Here is a 15,266-nt window from a genome sequence, read left to right as displayed (position 1 = left end):
TAAACACGACAAGCGCTTCTTTACTAGCAGTCGGGCCATAGCCACCCAAGGCTATCTCTCTCCCGCATCAGCTTCGTTGCTGAAGAAGGCCAGCCTTGCTCTCAAAGCCATGCAGAATAACATCTTCCTTTGTGGATAAGGCTTATGAGGTAGCAGGTCAGGCTGGTGGGTCCCTGCACACCATGGCGGTGTTACAGGCCTACCAGGCTGATCTGCTCAAGAGAAATAGACACCGGCAAGGGCCTTAGCCAAAGTCAAAGAGCTCCGCACAGCCAAAGGCCTGTCTCGTCCTTGCCACAAAGCAGATGGCCCATGCTATCGGCCATTCTATCGACTCTTTTGGTGGCTACGGAGAGGCATCTGTGGCTCAATCTTTTGGGGATAAGGTTTCAGGCTGCAAAGAAGCAATCTGAGGCGTTCCAGCAGTTTATCCCTCATTGGGTCCAGCAGGCTGGTCCTTCTACCTCCCATCCTGTGCCCAGCTCCAGGAGGGAGGAGCAGTGTAACAAAATGAGCTCAAAGGGGAAATATTGCTAATTAATCATAACTTGTTATGATTAATTATGAATATTTGGATCAGTTAATCGGATTAACTTGATGTAGCTAAATTAATATTACAATCAATGATTGTAATACTCAGTATTGATTATTTATTAATTCTAAGAAAGGGTATTTTTCATGGCCACAGAAAAATAATTATTTCTTAACATGTACAGCACTTACAGGCAGAATCAGAATCAGCAAACTCATATGTATTGTGCACAGTTTTATTAACTAAATCATGAACACATAACTACACAAACACATCCACACAAAGCACGCATACAAGGGAAATGGAAAAGTGAAAGTGGATTAAACCCGGGAACAGGAAATGAAACTATGGTAAAGAGGCATTTAACCACATGAAAGAACTATCAGTTTCTGATTTCAAAACACCTCGTTAAATGTATGAAACTTGCATTTGCCTTTGCCGTTGAAGCAGTCTGTGAAATCTCTGAAGAAGGTTTTGGTGGTTCCATGAGTCGATGGTGTTGAAGTTGCAATCAATTCTGCGTTGAATGAAGAACTGGTGAAGAACTTGCGTGGTTAGTTTGACTATGTTATGGTCGGGGAGGACCGGGTTTCTGGTCCCACACACACATTAACCAGGAGAAGAGGAATGGAGAGAACTTTGTGTTAGCTTTTAAGTTCCACGGAAGTCACACCTCTTGAGTTTTGGCTTGACCAATGGGAAAGGTGCAATTTCCAAGCAGAAAATTCCTCTATTGAGAGGTTTTATGGCCTTTTGTCTAGAGCATGGTTAGAATGGGTCTGGCAGTTTGTGTCCATTTATACTCTGATTAATATAACAAACACACCACTGCTTTCTTTGAGGAGGTGCACTAAAGTGTGAGTTGTTAATTGAGCCTTAATTTGCATAAAATGGTATACAATACCAAAGACACTATACAGAACAGTAATTTTTTTTATTTTTTTTTATTTATCCTTTATTTAACCAGGAAAAGCCCATTGAGATTAAAAATCTCTTTTGCAAGGGAGACCTGGCCAAGATAGGCAGCAGAATTACATCACATCATTACATACGTACAAGACACACACAAAAAAACATGAAAATAAAAACAAATAAATTAATAGAAACAGTTTGAAAGCCAATTATGCACTTACAATGAAATCTCAATTAAAACATTGACATGTAAGGGAGTCCAACTCAAAACATCTCATTCTTAACTTAAAAACACTCAAAGGAATCAATTTACTAAGTTTTAAGTTGTTCTGCAGCAAATTCCATGTAAAGGGAGCAGAATAAACAAAGGCCTTTTTACCCAGCTCAGTTCTAACATGTGGGACAGAAAGCAAAACAACAGCCTGAGAACGGAGAGAATAATGACTAGCACTTTTTTTCATAAGAAGTGAACATAAATAGGATGGAAGCACACCAAGAATAGCCTTATATATAAATGTATACCAATGACAAAGCCTCCGTGTGGCCAGAGCAGACCACCCTACACGAGAGTACAGCTCACAGTGATGGCTGCGAGCTTTACAATTAGTAATAAATCTCAGCGATGCATGATAGGCTGCGTCAATCATATGAAGGCATTGAGCAGATGAATGCATATATAATATATCACCATAGTCCAGCACAGATAAAAAAGTTGATGCCACTAACCGTTTTTTAACATTAAAAGAAAAGCACAGCTTATTTCGAAAGTAAAAACCCAATTTTAGCCTCAACTTTCTCACTAGACAGTGAACATGAGGCTTAAATGATAGGCAATCATCAATAACAATACCAAGATACTTATAGGTTGTAACAATCTGTATTTCACGTCCGTCAAGAGTAATCACTGAGGGAACATTCAGTGGTCTATTCCGAGGGCCCGTGAAAAGCATACATTTGGTTTTGTCTGCATTAAGCACAAGTTTCAGCTGTAGCAAAGTGTTTTGGACCACAGTGAAGGCAATCTGTAAATGTGCAATGGCTTGTTTAAGAGAGGGTGCACAGCAGTAAATAACTGTGTCATCTGCATAAAAATGAAAGTTTGCATCAGACACATGCCGATTAAGATTATTTATATAAATAGTAAATAAAAGAGGGCCTAACACAGAGCCTTGTGGAACCCCTTTAAGGATTGGTAAAATACCAGATTGAACACCATCATGCTTAATACACTGGGTTCTATCACTAAGATAGTTTGAGAACCAAGAGACAGTATTCTCTGAAAACCCCGAATTAAGAAGCCTAATCTTTAAAACATCATGATCAACCGTGTCAAAAGCTTTTGACAAATCAATAAAAAGTGATGCACAGTGCTGCTTCTTGTCACGAGCAACAGAGATGTCATTTATCACCTTCATTGCAGCTGTGATGGTACTATGTTTTTTTCTAAAACCTGACTGAAATGGGGATAAAATGTCCTGTACATGCAAGAAGTCTTTCATCTGATCACTCACCAGGGATTCAAGCGTTTTGGCCAAAACAGACAACTTAGAAATTGGCCTGTAATTATTTAAATTTGACGGGTCACCCCCTTTCAATAATGGACAAACAAATGCAGATTTCCATATTTTGGGAATAGTGTTGCTCTCTAAAGTAAGATTAAAAAGGTATGTTAGAGGCTGTGCTACACAATCAGCAGCTATTTTTAAGAAGTAAGGCTCTATAAGATCAGGTCCTGGAGGTTTTTCAGGAGCCAGCCCTTTTAGGGCTTTTTGAACGTCAGCCACTAAAAATGGAGTGAAATTAAAGACACTTGTAGAGACTGGTACATCTCCACAAGGTGTCACAGTATAAGGACAAGCAGTTTCAAACAAAGAACCAGACTGAATAAAATGCTCATTAAAATGGTTCAATATCTCCAGCTTGTCATGAACTACTACAGACTCTTTCATAATAAAAGAAGGAACATTAATACTATCTTTGTTTAAAGAAAGTAATTTTATAGCCTTCCAAAATTTTCTGGGATCATTTAAGGTGTTAGTAGTGGCTGACAGATAAAAGTCAGATTTTGCTTTCTTAATAAAAGAAGAACCTTTATTTCTTAACTGCCTAAAAACAAGCCAATCAGACGAAGAGCCCGTTTTTCTTGCTTTGGCCCAAGCTAAATTGCGGTCATGAAGAATATCTCCAAGCTCAGAGGAAAACCAGGGATTATCCCGCCCCTTTACTCTGAATCTCTTTAGTGGGGCGTGTCTATTTATTACTTGTAAAAAACTATCCCGGAAAAAGATCCAGGCTGACTCCACATCGGGAATCAGCTCTATTCTACTCCAATCACAATTAAACAAATCATGGCAAAAGCCCTGTTCATTAAATTTTTTGAGATTCCTCTTACATATTACGCGAGGTTTATATTTAGGCATCTTAGTATTCCTTACAGCAGCAACAACGCAGTGGTCACTTAGGTCATTGCAAAAAACACCAACAGCAGAAAATTTGTGCGGAACATTAGTCAAAATTAAATCAATTAAGGTGGATTTCTCATGACACTTAAAATTTAAACGAGTGGGAGAATTGATTAACTGTGTAAAATTGACAGAATCACAAAATGACTTAAATTCATCTGAACAAGATTTCAGCCAGTCCCAGTTTAGATCACCTGCTAAAATAATTTCAGAATAGTCCAATCTGGATAAGAGTTGAATAAGAGTCTGCAATGCAGTACTCAAGGCAGAAGGAGGCCTATAACACCCAACAACAGTAACATAAAGGCCCTTGGCCAACTCCACCTTCACTGCCAAAAATTCCAGCTGCTTACCGATTGATTCTGAATAGACTAACTTCACATTAAATTTAGATTTGACATAAATAGCAACCCCACCACCCTTCCTTAGTCTGTCAGCACGAAACACATTATAACCACCCATTCCAACATCCATATCAGTGATTGATTTTGTCAGCCAGGTTTCAGATAGCACAACAATATCTGCATCTGTTAAATTCACCCAAATTCTAAGCAGATCCATTTTGGGTAACAAACTGCGAACATTAAGATGAATTACACTCAAACCAGACATAGATTTCACATCAGATGGCAATGGAATACACTGCAACTCAGGGCCTGGATTTGGCTGCACATTGCCAGATAAAAGCAACAATAAAAATATTAACCATCTCTGTTTACCATCAGTATATGAAGAATCTGTAGAGTTTTTAAAATGAGAGTCCCAGTAATGTCTGTCATCAAATGCAAAATAGTCATTTAAAATCAAAAGACTTTGAAGCTGAAGAATATCTCTGGGTAGAAACCAGGCTAAATTTAAGTCCTCTGCCAACTCTTTTGGCATTTGAGGGGAATGCACAAAGGCTGAACAGTTGAATTCATAGGCTATGTCCAAAGAGCCACAAATGTTGTAAGATGTACTCACCCAGTATAAATCACTTGATCTTAGATTCTGCAAAAACAATGAACAAAGCAGCATTGAGAGAAGAGCCATGTTAGCAGAAGATGTTAGCAAAACCAGGAGGAGCTGACAGGGCCACAGGATCCACGCAGAGCCTGGAGATGTTAGCTGGGCTGCTAAGGCCTAGAGAAGCTAGCAGAACCTCAAGATCCAAGTAAAGCCTGGAAAGGCTAACAGGACCTCAGGATCCAAACAGAGCCTAGGACGGTAGCTGGGCTGCTAGGGCCTGGAGCCTGAAGATGGTAGCTGGGCTGGAGCTGGGCTAGAGAAGGAAGATGGTAGCTAGGCTGCTAGGGCCTGGAGCCTAGAGATGGTAGCTGGGCTGCTAAGGCCTGGAGAGTCTAACAGGGCCTCAAAATCCAAGTAGAGCCTGGAGATGGAAGCTGGGCTGCTAGGGCCTGGAGAGGCTAGGAGGGCCTCAGTATCCAAGCAGAGCCTGGAGATGGTAGCTGGGGTGCTAGGGCCTGGAGCCTAGAGATGGTAGCTGGACTGCTAGGGCCTAGAGAGGCTAACAGGGCCTCAGGATCCAATTAGAGCCTGGAGATGGAAGCTTTTCTGCAGCAAAGTAGTCCATAATCCAATAAAAAATTATTTCATCTAAAAACCAGAAAGCTCACTCATGGAATCTGCAAAAAATTTTACTCCAAATATGAGCATAAAAGCAAACAAATGAGTATAGATAAGGGGACAAACACACATCAGACCATACATGCCGCCATCTTGGATTTACTTGGATTCACATGATTATTAATAATAATTAATAATCGTATTATTAATAATAATACACACAAATGTTCTGGAGATATGAATGTTCATTTATAGAACAGTTTGTCTATGAATTAATGCAAGAAAGTCTGTCATACGGGTCATGTGTCTTTCCTATGGCCTTTGCTTTTCACATGGCCACATTCTTTCAAGCAATAAGTCTTATCTGATGGTAGCCCTAGTAACTGAGGCATTTTCCGGTTCTAGTTGCTCTTTCGGGGGATGGTTCATTCTCAGAGTGGGATTTGAAGATTATTTGTTAACCCCTTAAAGGTGCTCTAAGTGATGCGACGCGTTTTTTAGGCCCAAACATTTTTTGTCACATACAGCAAACATCTCCTCACTATCCGCTAGCTGCCTGTCGCCTGAACACACTGTAAAAAAAACGCGGTCTCTCTAGACACCACAGGCTCCACAAACGGCAACAAAAACAAACTGGGCTCACCCACACCACGAAACACAACAAACAGTGCTCCAGCCAATCACCGACAAGAAGTATTGGAGGGTGGGGTTTGGGGGGTTAGTGCGCGTACACATGATGGGGGTGTGTGGAGGAGAGAGAAGCATGAAGAGGGAAGTTTGAATTATGGTCGACACACGACCAAAGAGACGACGTTTCGGTGAACAAATTGCAAAGAAGAGGGACAAGGAACGCGTGAAGTCCCGAATTTACATCGGAAAAACCTTCAAAAGGTGGCGAGAACTCCGCCGGCAGAAGGGCTTCCAATCCGACATTCAGTTGCTCTGTTTTTGCAGAACAGGTAAATCCATTTTTCTTTCTAAACAGACGTTCATGTCCCTTTATGCCGGAAGGGAGGGGAGGAGGGAGGAGACGGGATGAGGAGGAGGGAGGGTCTAGCTAGCCTCCGTTTTGTTTGACAACAATTCGAATGTCAACAAGAAGTTACGACTCCCGGGATCGCTTAGAGCACCTTTAAAATCCCCATCTCAAAAAATAAGCTTTCGGTAAGATTTGTTTGGGCGCAGTACCAAACTTTTTCACTAGATGACAGCCAAGCTCCATTACTGACCATATAAGGCCGACTCCATTTTCATAAATGGTTTGAGTGCTCTGAACCATAGTATGGGAAGTTTGGCAGATTTTGATATGAATTCAACCTCTAATAAACATAAAAAGAACATGTATGTGCATTATAGCTCACCTCAGCATTATTTTTTTCTTTATAATTATTTAAAACATTTTCAGACCTTTTTTTCTAAAAAAATTAAATAAGTTGAATGGATGTTATCTTTTGAACTCTTGGCATGAAAACAAACTAAGGTTTCTACCAATCTCTCATGATTTTTCATGTTCCTCGCTATTTCAAAATAAAGGTCTGAACACACCTTAGGAGTATGAAAATATTCTTATTGCAAATTGATAAATTACTGCTTGTCACATGCCTGTCCTGTCTTGTGCTGCACATGGGTGTTTTGTTATTTTGGGCCATGTGCTCGTGTCTATTGTCTAGCCCCTCCCATCTTATCTGATTATTGGTTAATTTGTCCCACCTGTCTGTCTTGTTACCCTCCTTTGTTTGTTCCCCTATTTAGCCTCCTTGTGTTTGTAGTCTTGTGCTGGTTCGTTGTCCGAGTTACCTGTCCTTGATGTTCCTGTCTGTTGGATGCTGAGTTCTGAGTTTTTGTACTGTGTTTGTTTATTAAATCTCCTCTGCACTTGAATCCTCGTCTCTTTGTTTAGTGTTCCGTGACAGAACGAACCAGCCCTAATGTGGATTCAGCGGAGCGAGATTTTTTTCTCCAGAGGAGGATAAGGGAAATTCCATTTCCCTATTTGAGTATTTCTCCAGATGTGCTCAAAGGACTTTGGAGGAGGAGAGCACCATGTCAGACGGTGATCAGATCGGAGGAGGTGGTCCGGTGGTCCGGAGACGGAGGAGAAGGAAGACCTCCTCTGTGACTATTCCGGTGGTCCCGAGTCCGGTGGTCCCAGTTCCGGTGGTCCCGAGTCCGGTGATCCCGAGTCCGGTGGTCCCAGTTCCGGTGGTCTCGAGTCTGGTGGTCCGGAGGCGGAGGAGGAGGAAGACTTCCTGCCTCCCCAATGACCCGGAGGCCGTCCCCTCCAAGCATCCCGCTGTCCTCCCGGAGGCCGTCCCCTCCGAGCAGCCGCTGTCGTCCCGGAGGCCGTCCCCTCCGAGCAGCCCGCTGTCGTCCCGGAGGTCGTCCCCTCCGAGCAGCCCGCTGTCGTCCCGGAGGCCGTCCCCTCCGAGCAGCCCGCTGTCGTCCCGGAGGCCGTGCCCGAACAGCCCACTGTCATCCAGGAGGCTGTGCCCGAGCAGCCCTCTGTTGCCATAGCGGCTGAAAAACTCTTGGATTATTTTTCGACGCTATTCAAGATCCTAGAGTTTCCCAGGAGTATTCACGTCCCGTCTGCCCAGCCAGAGACTGTTCACGTCACATCTGCCGAGCCTGTGTCTTCGGACAAGATGGCCGCCACAGAGACTGTTCACGTCACGTCTGCCGAGCCTGTGTCTTCGGACAAGATGGCCGCCGCTGAGCCTGTTCACGTCACGCCTGCCGAGCCTGGGTTTTCGGACAAGATGGCCGCCGCTGAGAGTGTTCACATCACGCCTGCCGAGCCTGTGTCTTCGGACAAGATGGCCGCCGCCGAGGCTGTTCACGTCACGACTGCCGAGCCTGTGTCCCCTGACAAGATGGTCGCAGTCGAGCCTGTGTCTGTTCCTGAGCCTGAGATGGTGGTGTCTGTTCCAGTTCCTGGGCCGGTGGTGTCTGTTCCAGTTCCTGGGCCGGTGGTGTCTGTTCCAGTTCCTGGGCCGGTGGTGTCTGTTCCTGAGCCTGAGCCGGTGGTGCCAGTTCTGGTGGTTCCAGTGCCAGTTCCGGTGGTGCCAGTTCCAGTGGTGCCAGTTCCAGTGCCTGAGTCGGTGGTGCCAGTTCCAGTGCCTGAGTCGGTGGTGCCAGTTCCAGTGCCTGAGTCGGTGGTGCCAGTTCCAGTGCCTGAGTCGGTGGTGCCAGTTCCAGTGCCTGAGTCGGTGGTGCCAGTGCCAGTGCCTGAGCCGGTGGTGCCAGTTCCAGTGCCAGTGCCTGAGTCGGTGGTGCCAGTTCCAGTGCCTGAGTCGGTGGTGCCAGTTCCAGTGCCTGAGTCGGTGGTGCCAGTTCCAGTGCCTGAGTCGGTGGTGCCAGTTCCAGTGCCTGAGTCGGTGGTGCCAGTTCCAGTGCCTGAGTCGGTGGTGCCAGTTCCAGTGCCTGAGTCGGTGGTGCCAGTTCCAGTGCCTGAGTCGGTGGTGCCAGTTCCAGTGCCTGCGCCGCCGTGGCCGCCCGAGGGGTCTTCACCGCCGTGGCCGCCCGAGGGGTCTTCACCGCCCTGGCCGCCCGAGGGGTCTTCACCGCCCTGGCCGCCCGAGGGGTCTTCACCGCCCTGGCCGCCCGAGGGGTCTTCACCGCCCTGGCCGCCCGATGGACTGTCGTCTCCGCCCTGGCCGCCCGATGGACTGTCGTCTCCGCCCTGGCCGCCCGATGGACTGTCTGCTCCGCCCTGGACTCCCGAACTTTGTGTGCCTCCCTGGCCTTCTGAACGGTCCATTCCCCTTTTCCCGCCCTGGTCTGTCCCCCCTGTCCCGCCCTGGTCTGTCCCTCCCTTCCCGCCCTGGTCTTATGGAGCGTCTGGTAGCCGCTCCGTAGGGAGGGGGTAATGTCACATGCCTGTCCTGTCTTGTGCTGCACATGGGTGTTTTGTTATTTTGGGCCATGTGCTCGTGTCTATTGTCTAGCCCCTCCCATCTTATCTGATTATTGGTTAATTTGTCCCACCTGTCTGTCTCGTTACCCTCCTTTGTTTGTTCCCCTATTTAGCCTCCTTGTGTTTGTAGTCTTGTGCTGGTTCGTTGTCCGAGTTACCTGTCCTTGATGTTCCTGTCTGTTGGATAGCTGAGTTCTGAGTTTTTGTACTGTGTTTGTTTATTAAATCTCCTCTGCACTTGAATCCTCGTCTCTTTGTTTAGTGTTCCGTGACACTGCTCCTCTTATTTTGAAAATCAATATAAAAACTAGAGATTGTAAGCTTTCAAATGACAGTGAGATATATAATCTTTGTAGTTTAGGTTTAGTATAGAATATTATTGTTTTAAATATGTAATGGCTGTTATGTGTCTGATTTGTCTCAGTCACTACAGCAGATGGCCAGTGTTACTTCTCATGTCCCCCCTCAAAAAGATTGGGGGTCCGGGCGATGCACACAGTCTCAGCCTGCAGGGGGCAGACCTGACCTCAGGACTATCTTAGCAGCCAAGTGTGCAGATAAGAAGTCATCCTGATGTCAGGCACCCCTTAGAGCAGAGGTCTTCAATCCTGCTCCTGGAGGGCCACTGTCCTGCAGAGTTTAGTTCCAAGGTATTGTTCCACTACCCCCACCACCCCTGGTGTTTCAGGGAGCGACAGTTCCTGGTGGGGTTTCTGCCCTGTCATGCCCATAAAATAATATTAATTAATCTCGGTTGGTTCCTGCCAACAAACTGTTTCAGGAAACAGAGGTAGTTCCCTCCCTCACTTTAGTATGCACACAGTCTCATTTTAGTTTAAATGTAAGTGTAAAATTAGTTCCTCTTCCAGACAAGTTGGCAGGGTGGAAACTTCTGCCCAATGTCTCTCGTTGGGTTCTTCGAACAATAGAGAGTGGTTACAGAATCCAGTTTAAGTATCGTCCTCCTGTAACCAAGGTCATTAACTCAGGTCACTAATATTCATAATTAGTATTATTTTATTTATATAGCTACAAAACTAATAGTAAAAAAAGAACATGAGGTAAAATGGATTTATTTTATTATAATTAATCCAAAAGAAAGATAAAGTTCCTGAACTGATTCCTGATTGGTGAGGTGAAAGGTTAGCCCCTGCTGGAAAGCTTCTAGAAGATTGCGTACAAGCAGAAATATATAAGAGACACGAGAGATTGCGAACGACACAAGAGTGAGAGCAGATGCGATTGAGTGATTTGAGTGAGAACAAACTGTTTAATAATCCAGCAATAGATTATTAATATCGATGTTTTAGATATTACTATCAAAGTCTTCCCAATCTAAAGGTTTAATATCTATGTTTTATAATTTGTCATACTTCAGAATCCAAATTGTTCTTCTGAAGAGAAGATTTAAAAATGAACATTTCCTTAGATATATGGGAAAATATATGTATGAATGCTCAATCGCAAACTATTAACAGTAATCTCAAATTAATACAGTACAACTGGATGATGAGAACGTATTTTACTCCAGTTAGGTTAAATAAAATAAATCAGAATTTTCCAGACACATGCATTAAATGCTCAACTGATAAAGGCACACTGTTGCACTGCATGTGGAATTGTCCTAAGATGCAGGAGTTTTGGAAAGAGGTAATTTACTCATTTCTCAGATGGGATCTGCCAATCTCCCAATGAGACCAGAAATTTTTATTTGGGGGATTTTTCCTGAGAATATTGTACACTGAACGTAGAAAGTAGAAAAAGATAAGATAACTTGATTGTTTTTAAGTTTTATTTTCTTTGTTTTATTATTATGTTAAAGAGATCTTACTTCTTAATAATTCTTCTTAATATTGTTGTATTATACTGGCATAAGTTGTTGCATCTCGATAAGTATAAAAAAAAAAAAAAAGAAGATGATGAAGATGTTGATTGGCACATAAAAGCGACTCTGCATCTTTTGCATGTGTCATTAGTGTACAGCGCCCTGGAAATGAATACACTAAGGCTATGTTGTCCGTACAAATGAGAACATGGCAGTGTTGCACTTGGGGTGGAAGTATTCCAATACCAAATTAACTGCTCTTAGTTCCAAGGCAGTTTATGTGTCACTCAGTTTGTAGATGGTGGCTTGAAGACAGTTCATCTGTCTGAAGGAAAAAAATATTCTGAGGCAATACCGTTCATCGCCGCCTTAAATAACAGGCAGGCCTGTCCCTATTTTGAGCGCTTGAATGCCATTGGCCATTTCTCTGCAATCACGTTATTCAATCTTAAGTATTCTCGGAGAAAGGAGGTTCCCTATAGCGTCAGCTACTGGCGCAATGTTGAGTGGACCAAACTCAAAAGGGAACACTCAGTAAGACAAATTCTACACAGTATTTACTACACAGGGCATGGCAGAAAGCCAACAGCACTCAAAAAGACTCTTGTAACGCAGACATAATTGTTCATATGACTGTTTTAAATAGTGTAACTGCCACACATACAACATTACTACCATACTGACAACACTACCATTTAAAAAATACAGTGGCATTGGCAGTATTTTGAAGCTTCTATTTCAATGCTACCCAGATATCCTACCTCTCCTGGAAGTTCCTGGAGTCTCTGATGCCTGCAAATTATATACAATATTCCTGAAAATGAGTGACTGAGAGAGAGGTCCTGTTTCCACCTGGTATTAAGATGCATCTTTGGAGATCCAATCACAACTGGTCAGCCAAGACACATTACCGTTTAAATCTGGTGTAAACCTTGGCGCACAAATACAAACCCGAGTTACGTGGTTTACACAAAATTAATATAATATAATTCTGTAATTGCACTTTAAAATTATGCCAAACAATACTTAAATGATGTACACAAACACTGTGACGTGCCATGTTTTTTTTTTCTTTTTCTGCACGTGTTACATACACAACAATGTAAACAAACCCATTTTGGCATTGTTAATTGGAAATTCAAAGCTGGTGCTCTGAAAATCTGGCCTACCTCACAACTTTGCATTGTTTTAGGATTAGGGGTAGGGTTGTGGGTTAGTCCTGCCCAGGGCTGGACTGGGACAAAATTTTTTTTTTTAAATCGGCCCGGGCATTTTGGCCCAGACTGGCCCACTATATGATCATAAACACCACCCATCTTTGCACGCCCTAAAATATATGCACACCATCTCCTATTCCTTAAAACCACTAATGCCAGGTAATGAGTGAGTATAGGAACAAGTGAGAGTTAACAGATGAAATAAGTAAAAATTTGACATTTATTAATACAGTTGAACTATACTCCACAGTGATGAATCCTAAAACAAGCTATAAACTGCATTGGCATAGCAATACCAGTGTTTCTTACAGGATTTTTGGTAAAACTGTGGTGGGTGGACCTAATAGCCATAGTTTGTAAAACAAATGCACTTAAAAATAAAGGAAACTTTCATAATTAGTTTTGTACCAATTTCTGTACTTGAAAGAGATAAGCACATGATCTTTTATTTTGACGCAAACTGCATCAAGCTTTTATTTTGGCGGAAAACATGGTTTACAAACGCCTTTCATTAAATTTCTAGTGAATTGCGGTAATCGTCAACTATGCAGATGTGGAAATAATCTGTAACTGGGTTATGGGTTCCTACACTCATGACATAGCCTAAGAACGAAAGTAGTTCTGCTTACCGCAGGCTCTACACTTTCTCATCTCTCTCCTGATCCTCCTCACTATTATATCATCATCTGCCACAGGAGCTGATGGAGGTCAGAAAACATATATGTTGACACAGTTTACAGTGTCTGCTTTAAGGGCCTGTTTCTATTTTTTCACACTATTTCTCTGCAGAATCCTTGCGTTTCTTCTCCATCTCGCTGACTATTTTGACCGATTTTGACAGATACACACTGACACTGCTGCACGCTCGCTCACTCGTTTAAAGTTGTGATTGGGCCAGCCCAGTGTCAATCAAGAAAATAACCAATGGGCCGCTGATCTACGTGTTTCATGGGCTGGTCTGTCAGAAAAAAAAAACTAACGCTGACTTTTTTTGACCAATGCATTACACCGGCACAAACCCAGTGCCGCCAATTAAGCAAAACAAAACAAAACGAATGGGCCGCCGATGTACATATTTTATGGGCCGTTAAAAAAATAAAGAAAAAATAATAATAATAAAAATTATGTATGAGTATGAGATGTACCGGCCCAAAAAGCACGTCGGCCCACCGGGAAAGTGCCCGGTATGCCCGATGGCCAGTCCAGTCCCTCCTGCCTCACAAATCCTGATGGTATTTCCTGACAATATGTGCTACATACAGTATGGGCTGGGGTATATGGAAAAGGGCTTACTTGGCTGGCTTATGAAGCGCATTCAAACCAAGTTACTAGCTCTGGATTCTCATTTACTGCATGAAACGTATACATGATATCAATGGTAATGCAATTATATACAATTAGCAATAGCTAACATTATTTTTTTTCCCTTGTATCTTTTCTAAACAGGACACTGACAATTCTGCAGTGTATGAAGAATCCCAGATGGGCAACCAGTCAAAGACGTTTCAACAACCTCTTATAATGTATAAACATACACTTGAAAAAATATCAGTATGTATTACAGCAGATAGAATTTTGGGGAAAATGTATTTCATCATTCATCAATTAGATTATAGTTCTGTTCCTGGATAACGATTGGCCAAAACTATGTAATAAATTTAAGTGCTATGCAAAATAAAATGTAATAAAATTAAGTGCTATGAGTCTCAAGATGGCAAAATGTAGTCAGGCAGGTGCTCCCTTTCTGCCACTTAATCAACTTAAATCAGTATAAATTGAACAGAATTGAGCAGCACAATGCTTATGAACTAGATATGATAGTTTAAATGGTTGGTCATAGTAACCTATGTCACTGTGCTACTGATAATTACAGTACAATGTGGCCCAGTCAGGATGTATTGGGGCCGTCTATGTGGAGTTAGAGGCTGTTTACATCAACGCCATATCAAAGAAGAATTATACATTTTATTATCTATAATAATGGACTTTTTCACAAAGGAGTAAATCATCAAAATCGGCATATAAAACGACAAAAAAAAGAATGCGTGCTGGATATATCTTTTTAACTCTGCTGTTACTCTCATTTAGGGTTGGGCATCGTTTTGATTGGAACGATTCTGATTCCGATTCCGATTCTTCATTTCGATTTCGGTTCTTTTCGATTCTCGATTCCGATTCTTTGAGGGGTGGAGTCAAAACCTGTCACAGGCTCATTTCACAGAGGAAAATTTTATTTTGATTAGTTTTAGTTTTGGGAGCTGCAGCCCACGTGGGAGAAAATTAGGAATGCCTCTGCACCAGACCAAAAAACAGATTTATGCAGAACTTGCACCCTGGTCTGGACTCTCTGGACATAACTAACTCAATGTATAAAAGCTCACTTTAAAACACCATTGATTTGTATCATATTCCGGTCGCGGTTTAAAATGGTTTTAAGTAAAAAAAAAAAGATGTTGAAATATGTTATATTTAGCATTCCCTTTCGTGGTCACTCCGAGTTACGTCGGATGACGACGATTGGGGTTTCGCTTAGAAGCCTATCACCTTCGAGTATATAAAACGAGCCAATGGCAATGAAATGCCATGGGTCTGCGGAATTTGCCTAGCGTAACTCCGCCCGCCGCAGGGGGTATAAAAGGAAGTACGCTGGCACAATGCAGATATGTTTTCGCTTCGGAGCCAAGAGTTTTCTTCACTCCTACAAGCTATTCTGTATCATCTTCACTCTACGAGACGAGCGGCTCTTCAGTGTGTTGGTGTGACGGCGTGTTCCAGCGAGATCGCATTGCCTGCTGCTGATCTGGGCAGTGATCTGCCGACAGTGTGTGTGTTTCTC

The 15,266-nt window shown here is 42.9% G+C and overlaps 1 protein-coding gene across 1 annotated transcript in view; it reads left to right on the top strand.

The window, feature by feature from the left end:
• LOC309509868 (ADP-ribosyl cyclase/cyclic ADP-ribose hydrolase 1) overlaps positions 1-14,621 on the top strand; it is a 366,738-nt gene extending 352,117 nt beyond the window's left edge. Inside the window, exon 10 of the mRNA XM_082184847.1 lies at positions 13,877-14,621. Within this exon, the coding sequence (XP_082040973.1) occupies positions 13,877-13,952 (76 nt within the window). The 3' untranslated portion in view covers positions 13,953-14,621. The remainder of the gene's footprint in view (positions 1-13,876) is intronic.
• Positions 14,622-15,266: the final 645 nt, after the last annotated feature.

Source organism: Leuciscus leuciscus (genome assembly GCF_965113295.1).
Source record: "Leuciscus leuciscus genome assembly, chromosome: 11".
Classification (NCBI taxonomy): Eukaryota; Metazoa; Chordata; class Actinopteri; order Cypriniformes; family Leuciscidae; genus Leuciscus; species Leuciscus leuciscus.
Note: the sequence above shows the minus strand (reverse complement) of the source record. Positions and strands in the feature narration are given on the sequence as shown.